Here is a 17,838-nt window from a genome sequence, read left to right as displayed (position 1 = left end):
GCAGGGCCTGCCCACCCTCACAGGGAACAATTCCTTCCCAATCTCCCATCTATCCCTGCCCTCTGGCAGTGGGAGCCATTCCCTGTGTCCTGTCCCTCCATGCCTTGTCCCCAGTCCCTCTCCAGCTCTCCTGGAGCCCCTTTAGGGCCTGGAAGGGGCTCTGAGCTCTCCCCGGAGCCTTCCGCTCTCCAGATGAACACCCCAAACTCTGAGCTGTCTGAAACTCAATCCAAACCCAGACTGTGCTTCCTGGTGCCCCAAGAACAGAAAAACAACTACCTTGCATCCCGAATTCCCAAGCACCCCCAGTCCAAACCTGTCCGAGACACGACTCTTCCAGCACCTGCAGCAGAGGTGCAGGAGATGCCAGCACAGGAACCAAGGAGGCCAAGGAAAGAGGGACAATAAGCCAGGATGAGCACCCCAGGCCAGGGTAAAGGAGCTGGGAGTGGAAAAAGCAGGAAAAGAGGCAACGTGTGAGGTACGGGAATAGCACAGCACAAAGGCTGGGACACAAAAGTCCAAGAGCGGAGCTTCGTCGTTGGCCCACGGCTCCTATTCTCTCTGCCACACACACAACCCTCTCTCCTGTGTAACCATCTGCAGCGGAACCAAGGATATTCTGACCCCTTCTATCCCCGTGTCTTTTGATTTATTTCATATTTTTGTCAAATCACCTATTTACAAAAACTTGAAACAAACTCAACAGGTGACGCTATTCTCCACAGACCAAAGTCGAGCTTGATCTGGTTTACATTTTTCTTGCATCTTCTTGTTAAAATTTTCCAACAGGCTTTCAAAGTGAAATTAGACTTTTTTGTCAAGCCCAGCTCCCCAACACGGCCTTATTCTCAAGTGGCTGGAGATTGATTAATTTGGGTTTTTGATTTGCCGAAGTGACAAGAAGTCAGACGTTACAAAAGCGGGAGCGGTGAATGGGATCAATTAAAGAGCAGAAGCAGCAACACAATTAATAGCACCGGGTTCAAGAGCAGAAAGAAAGCGCTGATGACGAAAACAACAGCAACAGCTCTGCCTGCAGCAGGAATCTTTGCTGCGACCCAAGGAAGGCTGAATCCAAAGAGGGTGTTTCAGAACTTTCACTGTGCCATTAGTGCTGAAATGAAATAAGGCAAAGATGTCGGTAGCTGGTGGACTGAATAATAAAAAAATAGCTGGACACTTTCATCTTCCACACATGTGTTTTAAATAAAGGTGAGAAAAGCAATCCTTTTATTTAAACAGGGGAAGCAAGAGACTATAACTATTATTATACAAATCTGTAGTTTGTATTTCAGACCCATTTCCCTGAGCTGAGATTTTTCTGGCTGTGAAATCCACTGCTCTCCAGCTTCCCTTTACAGCTATTACCATAAATGTTCTATCAAGTTCTTTATCTTCCACCTCTGCCTCAGACCGAAGTGAAAGGGACGCTGCAATCGCACAGCGCAGATGTACAGGACTGACATTAAAATCCTGCCAGAACTGCAGCTTGAAACAAGTCCGTGGATGTAATAAACACTTGGGAGTAGGGGAGAAGGGGTGGCACGAGATTGCAGCCTCCAGGATGAAAAAAAAAAAGGCAAATATTTGTCAGGTACAGAGAGCTCACACCTTTGGAGGAATTTGGTGCAGCTGGTCATCGCTGAGCTGAGCTCAGCTCGGACACTCGAGCTACGGAGGGCTCAAATTAACCTGCTGCACTGAAGGAAATTAAAGGGAGCTCTGAGCAGAACTGGGGGATGGACACCAAAGAGCCTCGGCAGCCTTCCCTGCCCACGGCATCTCCCATTTTTGCAGCCTTGTGCCCAGAGCCTGCAAATGTCAAAGCTGTCCTGTCATCCCCAGGAAGCCGCACTGAACGACTCCTTTCCTCTCAGAGCAACCTCAATTAAACAAGGAAAACAAAGCTTCCTTCTAGGCAGTAGAAGAGGGATCTCCCTGCTTTTGGAGGGTCTGGCTCTTGCTGTGTGGCAGCACCTCCAGACCCCAGGGCATGAGTATCCCTTGCACTCTGTGACAAGGGAGGGACATTGTCCACAGACTTGGGAGAGACAATCAGCCTCAAGATGCTCAGGCACAGATATTGGAAGGCTTCAGTAATTTTGGAAAGACCCTCATTACCATCTCCCTTATCTAAAGGGAAGACACATCACCTGTAGCTCAATTCCCTACCAATGCACAATGTTGGGCCATCATAAAGGAAGCATGAGAGCAGAAATGCAACAATAGAGCTTAAAAAAACCCCACAAAAGTACATTTTCCCTCCTAAGGAGCAACACATTACAGTGCTGGCAAAACAGCATCCTGCTCCCTGGAACTTGAAGGATGGCTGGGAAGAAAAGAAGCTCCCTTTCAAAGGAAGCTCCTCGTTTCCAGGAGGAATTCATCAGCTCCCACAAGGAGAGGATACAACTATTCCTACACAACTCTCTCCTGTGCTGCCAGGACAGCAAAGCAAAGCAAAGACTGTGTTTTAGAGGACCTGCAACCTCAGGACGTGAACTGGGGATGAGATCCTAATCTTCCTTCCTCCACACATCTTGCCTGCAGCAGGTTTAGGTCAGGGGCAGGGATGATACAAACTACTCCCTGAGCGAGCAGGGTTTGTTAATTTATCTCATCGCCCGTCACACAGACGCATCCCTGCACTCCCCTCCTCTGCTCTGGATGTGAACGTGCCCTGTGGAAAGATCAAGCCTGACAAGTTGTTTGAACACATAAGGACAACAAACCAGGAAAGAGAAGCCAGTCTGGGATGCTGCAGGATGCCACCACATCCCAAGGCAAAGTAACTCCGTGGCTCCTGCTGAACAGACCTGCGGTCGAGATGTACAGGGAACATCCCTAATTCTTCTGGCAGAACCTTTTCACCGGGCAGCATCAGCCCTGTGAGCCCTACGTGGTGTCACCCTGAATTGCTGCCAAGTGGGTGTGCCATGCCGTGGGCGTCGGCTTCCCCGGCCATCAGCTGTGATGTGGAACAGGGAGGGGGAAAGCAGCATGGAAGGCAGGAATTCTGGGCATTCACTGCAGGTAACTTGCTCGTTTCAGGCAGTTTGTTCCCTCCTCACGAGGGAGAAAGGAGATGGATGGTCCTTTTGAAGACACACCTCCGGGCAGAAGCTCCTGGTTCAATTCCAGGTCACGTGTTGGTCTGTCTGGGCCAGGCTGGGCGGGGCTCGGAGCAGCCTGTCCAGGTGGGAAGTTGGGCAGGATGGTCTTTAGGGCCCTTCCAACCCAAACCATTCTGTGTTTCTATTATTCATGCTGTAACTGGTTTCTATCTCCCCCTTCTGAAGCCAGGTAGATCATCAGGCACCTCAAGAACAGCTGCCAGCTGCAGCACCCTGGACGTGGCAAATCCACCAGGACCATCCCCAGATTGGTGATGTGGGAACAAACAGACCCTTGGAGCACACTAAAAGAACACATTTTGGGTGAGCAAGCTCCATCATGGTCAGGCACGTACAAGTGTGTGACAAATTTTATTTTAGATCAAAATGAGATGCATAAGAAATTCACCTTAATTACACAGAGGGGGGCAGAGCTCCACCCCGATCTAACCATCAGCGCTCTCTTCTCATTGCATAAAAAAAATCCTCATTTAACAACATTTTGCTTTGAAATAGAGACTGCAGGTCAGCAGGCACTTGGAAAATAATGAATCCGTGGCTTACTGAATCACTTCCTACTAAAATATTTACCTTGTGTTTCAAGATAGGCAAAGTAAGACAGAGAGGAAGAACTGACTCTCTTCAAAGGATGCTCAGAGCCAGAAAGATGTCTCGTCTCTACTCCTGTACTTTAACCTTCTGTCTGTATAACCTGTGGATAACTTCAAGCTTCAAACCCACTCTGTGGTAATTGAGAAGAGGTTAGGAAACTCTCCACTGTCAGTCCACGAGACTTCAGTGACAAGCCCTAATATCAGTGTTTTGGAGGGGGGAAAAAAAAAAATCAAGAGACTTTCACTATTAACATTTTCCAATTAAAGCTGAATAATTGCTGTACAGCAAATTGGCTGTTAATTGCATCATGCTAGGCAGGAAAAAGCTAAGGCTTTCCTGGTAACGTATGCCATGAGCAGCACTGTCAGAAAGGAAGAGAAATAATGGCAGCAACACCAAGACCGCTCTTAATCAAAGGCAAAATCAAACATTTTCCTATCGCAGACACCCAGAGCTGAAAAGCAAAGCTCTTAAAACACAAAGCTCTGTCTTTCAGAGGTGTCAGGTGGTGCGACTGCCATCGACAAACTTTTTTTTTTTTTTTCTTTTTTGTAATTTCCAATTTTAATCAAGCCCTCTTTCTATCTCTTGGCTAAATAAGGCAGGGGCCCTCCATCAGAGCAGCCCCCGGTGCACCGGGTGCTCCTGGCCCGTGGGTGGCACAGCCTGGCTGCATGAAGGGATGAGATCAACTGTGACAAAGGAAGGGCCCGGGCACTTGAAAGGAAAAGCTCTCCCACCTGCAGGAAGGGAAGCCCTGAGCTCCAGCTGGCCCCCAACAATCCCCAGGTTGTGGCCAGGGCCCGGCACAGAGGCTTCTTTCACTCCCTGAGCCGTGTGTGCTGTGAGGTGGCTTTGAAGTGTTGGATTCCATAGGTAAGGAATACACAACGTCCCTAAAAACCCACTCTGGGAGCTGGGCTGGGGAGAAACCCAGCCCGCCAGCAGCCACGCTTGAGGAGGCAACTGCTCTGCTCTTAACTGGAACAGAAATTTCATTAAGCCCCAGAAGGGATAAAAGCACTGAGTGTGTTTCTTGCACACTCTTCCTCCAGAGCCTACAAAGCAAAGCACCGCACTCCTGGCTGCACATTAAACAATAATGCAACATTAAACATTAAACAAGAATCTAACTATTACAAGCATCTATCGGAACTTCTGAAGTGTGGATGTGTAAAGGAGAAATCCTCCAATCAGGAATTGCTCCTGTGGGACATGAACATTTTGCTTTCTCAACTTTGCGTTTAAACCTTTACAAAACTTAAAATAAATGTAGAATTTAGATTATTAGATAAACTTAGCTTATTTACAGTAAGATAAAACAATTAAGAAAATAGAAAAGCTCACTGATTTGGGAAGCTTATTTACTTCCCTCCTTAAGTCTTCCTTATAAAGCCCATAAATACAGAATTCACTGGGCTTATGGAATTTGTAAGCCACACTGCTTGAATCAGAGTTCATAAAATGTCACATCCAGCTCTTGCAGTATTATGTCTTTCCTCTGTGTTTACTTGAGAGTGTGTCTCTCGATTTATAATGCTGTCTGCAAACATGATTTTATTTTCAAAGTCCATAACCTCCTGCAGGATATTGTGTGAATCCAGCTCATGTATTTAATGCCTTGCAATTACTGCAAACATTTCAGATTAAAGCAACCTCAAACTGCAAACATGCAAAATTAAAACCTTTAAAACTTACACTCTTCTAAATACAAATGAGATTACAGCACAGCCTCCCTGACAAAGAATTCCCTTTGTCCACAGGTGTGATCATCTCCAGTATTATACCTTACATGAAAATGTTTTCATGTAATAATTCAAAATAACGGTTCTAATACAAAACCAGAGAAGAGAATACATTTTGCAGACTTCTAAGAGTTGTATCTATCAAATGTCAAATGTCTGAGCTACACAGAAGCATGCTGGGTATCCAGCTGCCTTCCTGGAGAAGCCCTGATTTTTGGAAAGTGTTTCTTGGGCAGGAGAGCTGATGAAGACAACACTCACTCTCCTCACTGTTCTGTCCCGTTAAAGCCTGAACTCCAAGAATAGAAGTAAAGTGCTTTGGCTTGAGGGCTTTTCCCTCTTTTTTTCTCCTGAGTGGGGATAACAGAGAAGGTGTGACAACCAAGCCCAGCTACAGGCAGAAAAAGCACAGATTTACTGAACACTGCCAGACAATCAAATCAGATTAATCAGCATCAGTAACCAGAAATAAATCACCTTTTCCCCCTGTTATAAAGAACATGCTACTTGCATTTTTACTTCAGTGTAAATCCTAAGCCAAACTAAATGCAAAATCATCTGTAAGTAAATGCTGGGAAAACCCAGAGCTTTATAGCTCAGTCAAGAAGTTAATTTAGTCCCATGAACAATTTACTGACAGACATTTGGCACTCCAGGCTGTGAGCAACATTAAGATCAGCATCAGGTTGCCAATGTCAAATTACCTGAGGATGCAAACTCATGTTTCTTGGAATCAAGAGCAGGATTTAATTGCTGAATGCAACAATTCTTTGTGTTTTAATCAGGGGGAGAGCAGGAAGAAGAAGACCTTCGACAAGAAAAGCAGATGCAGAACTGCAAAAATGTAGCTCAGGGTTTAAGCAGCAGCACTGGATAAATAGAGGAGCAGTTGAAACTCAGCCAAGCTGTGCAGAAGTGCCCAAAGTCCTCCCTAAACCAACATCATGGTAGAGCCTAAACCTCAGAGGGCTCTTGGTGCCACCAGAGACACAAAGTAAAGAGCTGCTTTCAGATCTTTCACTCTTTGATGTCACTTCTCTGCTGGACACAAGGCCCAGTGGGAGCAGATGGCAGCAGCTCATCTCCAGTTTGGTGGTCACTGAGCTGCCACCCATGGCCTGGATGGGCAGGAGAAAGGCACAGACCCACAGCATCATTTAGGTTGAAAAAGCCCTCTGAGACCCTTGGGTCCAGCCCCTAAGCCAGCACATGTTCCCAAGTGCCACACGGTTTTTAACACTTCCAGGGATGGTGACCCCAAAGTTTCCCATCAGGCTGAGACTTCCCGTGGTCTGCAGAACAGGAGGGTTAAGCTCTGGGTCCTGCTGCTTCCAGGGGCTAACACATTCCCAAAATGCCCAGGCACAGACAGCACCAGCTGGATTACTGCTCCAAGCCCCTTCTCAGAGCACTTATTTATCACCATTGCCCTCCAGGCCTTACATTACTTTGGGGAACCACAGGTTGCAAGACCCCACCACCCCCTGCCTGAATTAAAACCAGTGTGAAACCTCAAGTCCTGCAGGATCAGCAAATCCAAAAATTCACCAGTTTCCTAGGACACTGCTACACAGAGTTTTTTAATATTTCTGGTTGACTGGGCTATTTCAGGTGAGAGCTTGTCAAGAATGCCAGGTGAATTTAAATACTGGAAGTTTCTCAGTACACAACCTCATGCTGAAAGGGGATGGCTTTCCACAAATTGTTAGGAAGTAGTGCTTTATAACCCACATTTCCTCAAGGTATGCTGAGAAAACAAAGGAAATAATAAGTTGTTGCTAGCAGAGTTTACTCTGCTGAACTGCAGTGGTTTCCCTCTGGAAGTATTTTGCCAAAAGCTATTTGTGGATCACATAGAGGTATGAAAAGTAGAAGAATGTTCCCTTTCCTGTCCTATGTAAGATAATGTAAACTATGTGCATATATTAAGCATGGTGAATTTTATTATATTAAGTGGTAAGAATTACAGAAAATCCCAGAGTAGCTCTAAAGTAGCTAGGGAAAAAAAAAAAAGGGACAAAATAAATCTATATTTGCTTTTCGGTCACAATTTCCATATTTAAAAAGGAGGAAAAAGCTCTTCTGACCTAAACCATCTGTATACACTGACCAAAACAATTCTGAAATTCTATAAATCTATTTGAAATTATATCATTGCTCCTGGTCAAGAACTTGCCTATGGAATTCCAGCAGCTCTAAATGGTATTTTCTGATGTCAGATGCAGGTTGAACCATTTCCTTTCCCAAGGCAGAGCAGAAGGTTCCATCATTTAATCATTCCCAGCACTTAGGATCAGACAAGTAAGGCAAGTTGCAAGGTCTGCATTAATATCAACACTCCAGCGACCTCTCACACCCCATGGCACAGTGAGAACTCAATTTCACATTAATAAACCCTAACACCAAACTGTTAGAAACTCAGAAGACACCAGGTATTACAACTTCCATAAATTACAGCCGAGCTCAAATGGCCCGTACAAGCAATTGTACAGTGATAAAGCCTAAGTGGATGATATTTAAACAGATATTTGATTTACAGCAGAATTTTACATCATGCTGGAATTCAAATAACAATTTACAAGTCCAGAGACCAGAAATCCCTGTCCCGTGCAAAGTGCTGTTTGCAGTGCTCTGTCAGAAGAGCTGAATGCTGAATCCTTCCCTCTGATGGTCTCAGGGCACAGAAGCCAAATGATAAAACAGGACATTTAAAAAGAGAATGAACCAAGCTGCTGCTTCATCCGCAGGAAGGAAATTACATCCTTGGTCTTCTCAGAGTGATGGCTCACAAATCTCACTTTTGCAAGGCAGCTGCCTGTGGTTCCTGGCACCACAAAAACTTCTGCTGGCAAACTGGGGGTCTGTCTGCCAGGCTCTTCAGAGATGCACAAACTGTGAAGACTGGAGAGCAGACAGACCCATCTCTCTAGTGGCATCAGCACCACTAAAATCATGGAATTGGAAAAACCCTCCAGTGACCCTGTCACTGTCCCCAGTCCAGAGCACTGAGTGCCATGTCCAGGACATCCTTGGACACCGCCAGGGATGGGCACTCCAACCCTCCCTGGGCAGTTCCAATCCCTGAGCACCCTTCCCATGGGGAAATTCCTGCTGCTGTCCACCCTGAGCCTGCCCTGGCCCAGCCTGAGGCCGTTCCCTCTCCTCCTGTGCCTGTTCCCTGGGAGCAGAGCCTGACCCCCCTGGCTGTCCCCTCCTGTCAGGAAAACTTCCTCACTGAAAGGGGGGTCAGGCACTGGCACAGGGAAAGGGTGGAGTCATCATCCCTGGAAGTGTTCAAAAAATGTTTGGATTTGGCACTTAGGAACAGGGATTAGTGGTGGGCTTGGCAGTGCTGGGTTAAAGGTTGGACTGGATGATATTTGAGGGCTTTTCCAACTGTAAAAATGTTCTGGTTTTATGAAAATAACAGCTGGATTTACAGAGGAGGAATGATGGGATGCACAATCCAGAACAGAACTTTAACACCCAAACAGGTCACAAATGGCTCCCCTGAGACCAGGAGCCCTCCTATTCCCCAGCAATGAGCAACTACAGATAATTCTGGGTGATAAAAGAAGGAAAAGAAAAAAAAAAAAAAAAGCAAAACATCAAGGAGGAGATTTATCAGAGGAAAAAACATCGCAGGCTTCCAGTGGGATCCAGGAAAACCTCTGGGCCAATAGCTGGAGCAGCAGTAATTGTTCCAAATCTATCAATAAAGCTGAGCTGCTCCTTCATTGACTGCAAACACCAATTTCTTTCATGGGGGATTATAAGTTGATGTTCATGGTCTCTCTACCACCATTAGGGTGATAAACAGTTGAAACTACATCAGGATCTGACACGCAGATCAATTCTGGGTCCATAAAGAATCTACACAAGAGGTTCCTGGACAGGGATTTACTGCCCCCAGTTTTTATTCTCTCTCGCTGCTAAAATTACTTCTGTCAAGCACTTACAAGAGTATGGAGGAGAAGGGGAAAAAAAAAAAGAAAAAACGAGGAAAAAAAGGCAAAAAGAATTAATTTTTCATGTGCTGCTGGAACAGCCTTTTGAAATTTCAGGAGTTTTTAAGGCAAATATGTTCCTGCATTGGAAATGATGCTGAACAGCAGGTGGGACTGAGCTAAATAGTGAGCCAGCAGCACGAGCTGCTCACTATCCAGCACGCAGCAATTTGAAACACCAAACTAAGCTGTCGAGATTTTCTCCCAGGGCAGGCACAGGCTTCATGTTACCAGCGCCAAATTATATTAGACATTTAATTTTAAACCTCAGGTACTTAAATGTAAAACCTTACAACAGTAATAGTCATAAAGCAGTGGGGCATTCCATTTCAGAGAATGGATTTTTCTATTTTTCCCCTTTAATTTAACCAGCACCTCCTGTTTTGTGGCTCTGCCCACTACAAAGTAATTTATCTAATTAGGAGATGTTCACAGCTGCTTGAAAGACAGAAGCCCCAGGAAACCAAAGGTCTGGTTTGGAAGACTTTGAAAAGTTCTCTGGAGCCACACAAAGTATTAATTTAATGTGAAAAAAAGGTGCAGAGAAAAATTGAATCCCAATATGTTATTTTGTCTACAATAAAACCACGTGACAATAAGCAGGCATATTCTCCAGTACATTGGCATTTGAATTCCAAAAGATGCTTAGCTTCTTGCCATACCTGCTGCTTTCACAGTATTAGCTTTTTATGACTTAAATTCAAAAATCTTTTAATGGAGAAAAAAACCCCAGAAATTAAAAAGGGTTTTTCATGCGTCAACTTGCCAACATAAAGGACACATCTCTGAGCTTACCCAAAGATGATACACTCAGAGCAATCAATTATTCTTGAGGTTTTGTAAGAGTTTTAGTGCAATACTTCTGAGTCTGCTGACCCTTAGTTGCCTAAAACTCATTTTTAATCCAATTTTCCCTCAATATTTATAAAAAAAACAACCCCTCAACATTAAAAAAAAACATACTAGAACCTCTGCAAGAAATTATTCGAGCTAGGCTTCTTCACAAGTACCAGTCACTTGCAATTTCAAAATAAGTATTTCATAGATAATTCTGGCTGTCGTCTCTTTTGAGCCAGAACTAATCCCATATGAATGTCAAGTCAGAAAAAGGTACTGCACATATGGGAGACTGCAGAGCTGGGGTGGGAGAAAAGGTTCCCTTCACCAGGAATTGTAAACCAGCTCGGGATCAACAGCAGGAGCAAAAGGCAAGTCCAGCAAATCCAGCATTTTGAAGCCAAGGGGATGGCAAAAGCAGGAATTCGGGGGCTATTTCTACTTTTGAAGATTCTATTTCCATGCCACTTGTAGCAGTTCACTGAATTTTGAAGGTTTTTCTCCCCTGCAGCCTCATTTGGGACATCTGGCATGGGGATGGCACCTGCTCACCTGCCTGCAGGTGTGTCGAGGTGCACAGGACTGCAGCCTAGAGCTCCTGCTCTCCTCCTACAGCCAGCACTCAACATTCTTCATCTTGCCTTAGAAAAGCTACAGAATGAAAGGCACAAAAAAGCCCAAACTTTGGTCTAACCTCTCAGAAGGGAGGTGGAGTTGGGGGGTGGATTAAAATGACAAAGCAGCTCAGGAAAAGGAGGCAGAAAATACGTGATTTTAAGTGGGAAACCAGCTCAGCATCCACGCAGGGCAATGCTGCCTCCCCTAAAAGCTTAACCAGGAGTGGGTGAGCTGGGTGGACACAGAAGAGGACAGGGCTGAATTGTTTATTTCACTGTGCTGCTTCACAACATCCCTGCCTTCCTGCAAGGCTCAGTCAGAAAATTCTTAGGCAACATCTGGACCATTTTAATGCAAATTCTCCTGAAGGTGCTGCCCCCATGTTTACAGCTCCAGAAAAAAAGTCTGTGCTTTGCTAGGTATGAATTTGATAGTTAATGCCACTCTGAAACACGGTGATCATGATTTTAAACCCTCTGTTCTCCTAAGGTGGCACTAAAAACCCAGAGATGCTCTCAGGGCTATACTCAGATTCAGACCTTCTACAGACATAGAGATATATGTGGGACGTGTGAAATAGTTCCCATATTCCCCTAACTGTTCCCATTTTAGGGGCAGCCATCAGAAACAGCATTCCTCCCCTTTCTCCTGACCTATTGATCCTGGTCTGGTAGCAAATACCACATCCACCCTTTAAAAACAATTATTGCTACAATCTAATAATCCCAAAACACCACCTGGAATAGCACCTGCTCCTTTTAATGCAGTTAAATGCTCCACAGAGGAAACACTAAGACTGTGCCAGGAGTGTGCAGGCAATGGAGCAAGAGCACAGCAGAGGAAGGACACGCTGAGGAGAAGATCTAGAGAGTCATTTACTGCTAATCTCCATCACACAGGGCAAGAAACGTGAGTATCAAGCAAACAACACACATTATGTGGCTGCTCCATCCCTGGGAGTGTCCAAAGCCAGGCTGGATGGGGCTTGGAGGGGCTTGGAGGGATAGTGGAAGGTGTCCCTGCCCATGGCAGGGGAAGATGGGCTTGAAGGTCCCTTCCAACCCAGGCCATTCTGGGATCCTAAGATCACGTGCCTGAAATTAAAATTAAGCAGTATTGCAACTACATTAGCTCTTCATGTTGAAAAAAGTCACAAAATTCTTTTAGGCTGCTCCAAGTCCCATCCAGCCTGGCTTTGGACACTTCCAGGGCAGCCACAGCTTCTCTGGGCAACCTCTGCAGGGCCTCGGCATCCTCTCAAGGAAGGATTTCTCCCTAATATCTAAGCTAAACTGCCTCTCTCTCAGTTTAAAGCCATTCCCCCTTGCCCTGTCACTCCGTGCCCACATAAAAGAAGTTAATGTTAAAAGTTAATCCATCCCCTTTTGTCTAATTCCAATTTTTCCCTCAGACGCTGCAAGCTCAGCACCCTACACCGCAACGGGGTGGGCACCATTTCACTTCTTTTCTTTTCCCTTTTGGAAAAAAAAAAACACCAAGAGCACCAAACTCCCCGTTCACCCCAAGGCACGTGACCCCCCCAGAGCTGCAGGTTTCTTACCACTGCTAATGCCAGAGTTGGCAATGACTGTGGCCTCGCTCCACTGATCTGCACTGGAGACCGAGTAGGAGCGCTGGTGCAAACCGTCCGGGCGGCTGTTGAAGGACACCAGACTGATCCCACTGGCCATCTGAGACACAGATGTGCTAGCAGTCACGTTCCCTAGGCACAAAGGGAAAACAGAGCGTGTCAATAGAGAGCACAGAAGGGATTTCGCGTCGGGATGGATGGGGGGGGTCTCAATGAGCAGAAATAGGGGTCACTTCACCCACACAACGACCCTCCCTGAAGCGCCGGAGCTGACGGTCCCGAGACCGGCTCAAATCCAGCTAAGAAGACAAAAAAGCCAAATTTTTCATGGCATCACCTCATTCTGTTCATTCACCTTCTGGGAAACACGATCTTCCATGACTCTGCTACCAGGCAGACTCTCTGGAGCTTCTCTGCTTGTTAGACTGCACACAGAAAATCAATTTCTTCCTAAAAGCCACCGTTTATACAACTGAGCCAACTCCAAGAGTTTAAAACAATCCGCCTCTAAATAACTCCTGACAAGGTATGTCCCCAAAGAACACACTGCTGGGGAGCAAAGGACTGCCAGCACTGAGAGACCAAGGGGGGGAAAAAAACTTTCTTGGACATTTAATCTTAAAACAACACCGTGACACAAAGCAGACATTGGCCTGACTGCAAGTGTCACTCCTGGGGCTGGTCCCAGGAATGTGACACAAAAGGGGACACACAAAGAACAGCCTTTACCCAGCAAACACTTCTGTATTTTCACCATCACTGAGGCCTAGGACATTAAAATGCTGGGAGCTGTGTGCAAGGGGGAGTGACAGGGACAGGTTTCTCACCATAAAACAGGACAAGTGGGATCTGCTTGAATACATTTTAGAGTAGAAACAATTAAAACCTTTCCAGAAACTCAGGTTTCTGATGGTTTTACTCGCAACTTGCTATGGGCCAAAACCTGCTCCACAGTTTTGGGTTCTGAGCACATTTTACTCCATTCCTAGCAACTTGCATATCATAAAGCCACAAAGAATTTACAGTGCCAGTTTCATTCCTCAGGGCAGGCTCTCTAAAGGTGCCCCACAGGTCCTCTATGGATTGAAGAACACTCTTAAAAAACACATGCAAAGGGAAAGGAGCAGACGCAGTATTATAACGCACTCTCACACTTTGCATTTCCATTGCACCTTCTACTGATGAGTTCAGAAAAATTAATGAATTAATTTTCAATGCTCCTGTGAGGTTGTTAATTATCTGCTATCATTTCCCCCATTTTTCAGAGGTTAAATGACCCAGGGCCACAAAGGAAGATTGTGGCAGACTTGAAAATAAAACCCAGATCTCCTGACTCCCAGTTCTATCATTATGTCTTTTCCCAGAGCAGCCTTTGGGAAGACAGCAGAGCTTAGTGAACTACTTTGTGTTTATTAGAGTTGGCATAATTGTCCCTTTCTCTCCTCCCCTTTCCCAAGACAAAATCTCCTCTTTAGTCCTTAACACAGATCCATCACAGTATCTGTGCCTTCAATGTACTTACTCAGCCCTCAAGAACTTCTGCCTGGCAAACCCTGCTTTGCAGACATGAAATACAGACAGAAAAACTCATTTGTTTCATTATGCAAAGTCTAAGGTGGGTTTTGGAACCATGGTGGGACCTCCCAAGGCATGACACTACAGAGCAGAGGACTAAATTGCAATTCGGTATTTTAAAACCACAACAGAAAATGAAAACATGAGCTGACAAAAGTTGTATTTTGCGCTGCCTTAAGAGAAATCTCTCCTTCCAAATCAGCTTCTGTGATGCTCGCTTTGAAATCCCCTTTTCCTCTGCTTTTCACAATCCAGAAATTGTTTTGATGATCCACCAAATTAAAGGGAATGGCTGATGTGAGTGACAAGAGTTTGAGACCGAGTGGGTTCTACAGACTTGAGATTTAGGCCAACATAGACACAACACAAGCAGTGATATTTTTATGCTGACATCTTCTACCTAGTCCACAAGCTTTTGAACACAAGCGTCCCATCACCTTCTAACCATGATGCAAAACCAACACCTTGAGAACACCAAGATTCCTGTGTCATCGTGTCAGCACCAAAAGCTCTCCTCTCACCTTAATGAGGTGAGAAAACTCCAACCCCACGCTGTGACATGAACCTGTTGAGAAGCGACTTGTTCTGGGAACCAAAGAAGAATTTTTTCTTTCACTGCACCTCTCTCAAAGGTATGGGCTGCTAGCACAAAACAGGTGCCAGGTGCATTCATGTGACTGTGATTAACCCAGCCCAGCTCCCTTTCCTACTGCCTTAGCCTGGTAACCTTTATCCTGCAACCTCTTTGATAATTATTCAGGATTAAATCCCACCTTGCCCAGGTGCTGCAAGGTGTGTATTTTCATGACATATCAGACCATCAAGCCAGCATCCATGAATAGGTATCAGAAGGGTCAGACCATAGAAAATAGAGTGCCTTTCCTTTCCTGTTCCCCTCCTCGATATGTTCAGCTCTAGCACAAACTTGTTACTCAGAACCTTATTTAAAAATCATTATTTCCCAATCCAGTGCTAATTTTACCACTTCTCAGTCCAACTGCAGGACACGAATCCCACGCTAGGTGCTAATGCTGCCACCCCAAAACAAGGACTGCTGCTCTTGCCAGAGCTTCTCCAACACAGTCCCACAGTTCATCTACAATGGGCAAACCCCAAACCAGACCTGGCAAAAGTCCTTTAATTTTCCTCAGGGATAAAGCCTCGGCAGCAGAAACCACCTCAGCCTTTCAGCAGGCAAGCAGGAGACAGTGAGGAAGAGGAGGCCAGCAGTACTCAGTGGAAATGCTGAAGATGTCCCTACCCACGGCAGGGGGGTTGGACCAGATGAGATTTAAGGGTCCTTCCAACCCAAACCATTCCGTGGTTCCCTGATCCATGGACAGCAAAGCCCTGTGTGTTGGGTTAGGCACACAAAGCCTTTATATCCTGCACCTCTTGTCCCCACAGCCACAGCCAGATTCCCATCTTCACATCTACCCAAGCTCCTGCTACCTGGCCCACGCCGGAGCTGTGAAAGAGTTGCCTCTTCAAATGCATCCTGCACGCATCAGCTGGTTGCTTAAGTTGATTAGCAGGGGGCAGTTAAATTACTATGCTAATCCATGTATTCTCAGCACTGTTTCCTTGATATGGATATGTGTATATGCTTACTGGGAAGCCTTGATTAGTTCAAGCTTCAATGTGTCAAAGGCTCCAGATTCTTTCCAAAGAATAATTTTAGCTGTACTCACATCCCTAAAGTGTGGGAGCTGATTTGAAAAGGTACTTACCTCTACCATATGCTATTTTTCTTTAAACAATTTGCATTTCAAAGGGAATATGGCATTTATATTTGAATGAATATCAGTATGTTGCCAGAACTTGTCTCAAATGAGCAAAAAAAAAAAGATGCTGGTCTCCTATTGAACAAAAATGTTTTCATCTACCAAAGGAGCATCAAAGAAAGAGTTCCTCTTTCTAGCTCTAGACAGCTTTATTAAAACTATCTTTTCTGATGTTATAAAACACCCCGTTACGGCCGCGCTTACAAAACGTTCAAACAATTAAGCCCCACAAAACCCATCCAAATTAAGATTCAAGGTAATTTCCAGGTTCGGCCACTGCTCAGCAGACGAGCCCCTAAGAAAAGTGAGCGTGCTCACATGAAATCCCATTTAAATACCCAACTATTCAGTGTAAAACGCTGCAAAGAGCACGAGGAATTAAGCCAAGGAGTGTGGAGAAGCTGAGGGAAACACACACGGGGGCAGAAGGAGAACAAGGGAGTCACTCTGGCTCCTCACACACAGCCCTTCAGGTTCCCAAAACAACGGAGCAGAGGTGCAAGCCTTAGAAATGAAATGAAAATAACCAGGATTCATACAAACACAGGACTGGACAAGATGTGAGCAGTGTGTGTCTAGTAGGTAAAAGCCAAAAGGTAAAGGGTCTATTGTAAAAATGGTATTAAAATATGCAATTGAGGTTAATATAAATGCTGGCTTACATATTGTCGTGACTCGTCCAATAAAAAATACACCACTCATGGTTTTGGTCATGTTTGCTCCTGTAATGGAACAGTATGAGGGACAGCATGTCTGCAATCCCTCTTTTGCTGGTTTTTAACTTAAAAATCCTGTGAATCATCACAGGTTAGTGGAAAAGACACATCAGTTCAAGCCTCCACCAACTACACCACCCACTAATTACACATGCAGAATGAATACAATTCACAAGCAGACCCTGAGAAGTGAGATACAAGTGACACAAACGATAGTGGGCACAAATGATTTCCATTCCCTGCTGCAGACACATCTGTGATTTCCTCCAAACAAATCAGCTACCAGAAGTTACATTCACAAGTGCAACTAACACACTCCTGGATTTATGAGACGAGCAGGCAGAGCAGGAGTTGTGAAGCAGAACTGTATTTTTCCATGAAGCAGCAGCGTATGAGACTCACAGGGGGCTGCACAGAAAGACTGAATCAGATAAACTGCAGCCCTACTGCTCTGCTTTCACCATGTTTCATTTGTGCCAAGCTCCTCACGCTCATGACGAGTTTCTCTTCCAAAAAAAAAAAAAGAAAAAGAGAAGGAAATAAACCTCTTAAGGCCAGAGGGCTGCGCTCACCAGCTGTTAGAACTAATGAAAAATACATTAGAGTTGTGGGTCAGGAAATCCTGACTCTTGATATCAGAGGGTTAATTGTTTCAAATCATGTTGGGTCAATTTGTGTTGCAGGAATTCTGCCTATTCTTGAAATGCCCTCTAATTCAGCACCAGGCACTGTCAAGTAGGTTAGACTGGCTGTGGATGCCCCTTCCAAACCCACACCCCCAGCACTGCTCCCTCCAGGCTCTTCAGGGTGGAAAGGGAGAAGCTGCCAAAAGATGGGAAGCGTTCCCTTCCCATCCTCAGCTCCGCATCATGCTCAGAATGAATTCCCAGAGTTGTGCAGAAACCTTTGCAGTGGACCAACCTTTCCTGAGAACTGTCTGACCATCCCAGCTGTGCTTCCTGCCTCTCCTTCACCTACAGATACGAACCTTGGGACCAGGAACATTTGGGGATGGCTCTCCTGGGTTCCATTAGTCTGCTGCCTCAGCATCCATCTTTTCCAGGTGCATCCTGTGCCCACTCTGGAGATCGTGTGCTGCACTGAAATCTGGGGAAACAGCTACTTACAGCTCCTTGCCTCTCCCACTGAGGAGTGTCCCATGCTGGGAAGGGAGGCATTGCCCAGCTGTCTGGCCACGTTCTGTGGGACCCGAAGAGCTCTAAATTTCACAGCC

The 17,838-nt window shown here is 45.4% G+C and overlaps 1 protein-coding gene across 10 annotated transcripts in view; it reads right to left on the bottom strand.

Moving 5' to 3' along the window:
- AGAP1 (ArfGAP with GTPase domain, ankyrin repeat and PH domain 1) overlaps positions 1-17,838 on the bottom strand; it is a 343,329-nt gene that overhangs the window by 118,332 nt on the left and 207,159 nt on the right. For 8 of the 10 annotated variants that reach the window (XM_053981906.1, XM_053981905.1, XM_053981897.1 and 5 more), the window contains one exon: positions 12,500-12,661. The exons of the other annotated variants lie outside the window; for them this stretch is intronic. In XM_053981906.1, the coding sequence (XP_053837881.1) occupies positions 12,500-12,661 (162 nt within the window). The remainder of the gene's footprint in view (positions 1-12,499; positions 12,662-17,838) is intronic. 10 annotated transcript variants of the gene reach the window in all.

Source organism: Vidua macroura, chromosome 7 (genome assembly GCF_024509145.1).
Source record: "Vidua macroura isolate BioBank_ID:100142 chromosome 7, ASM2450914v1, whole genome shotgun sequence".
NCBI lineage: Eukaryota > Metazoa > Chordata > Aves > Passeriformes > Viduidae > Vidua > Vidua macroura.
This window is presented reverse-complemented; position numbering and strand designations above follow the sequence as displayed.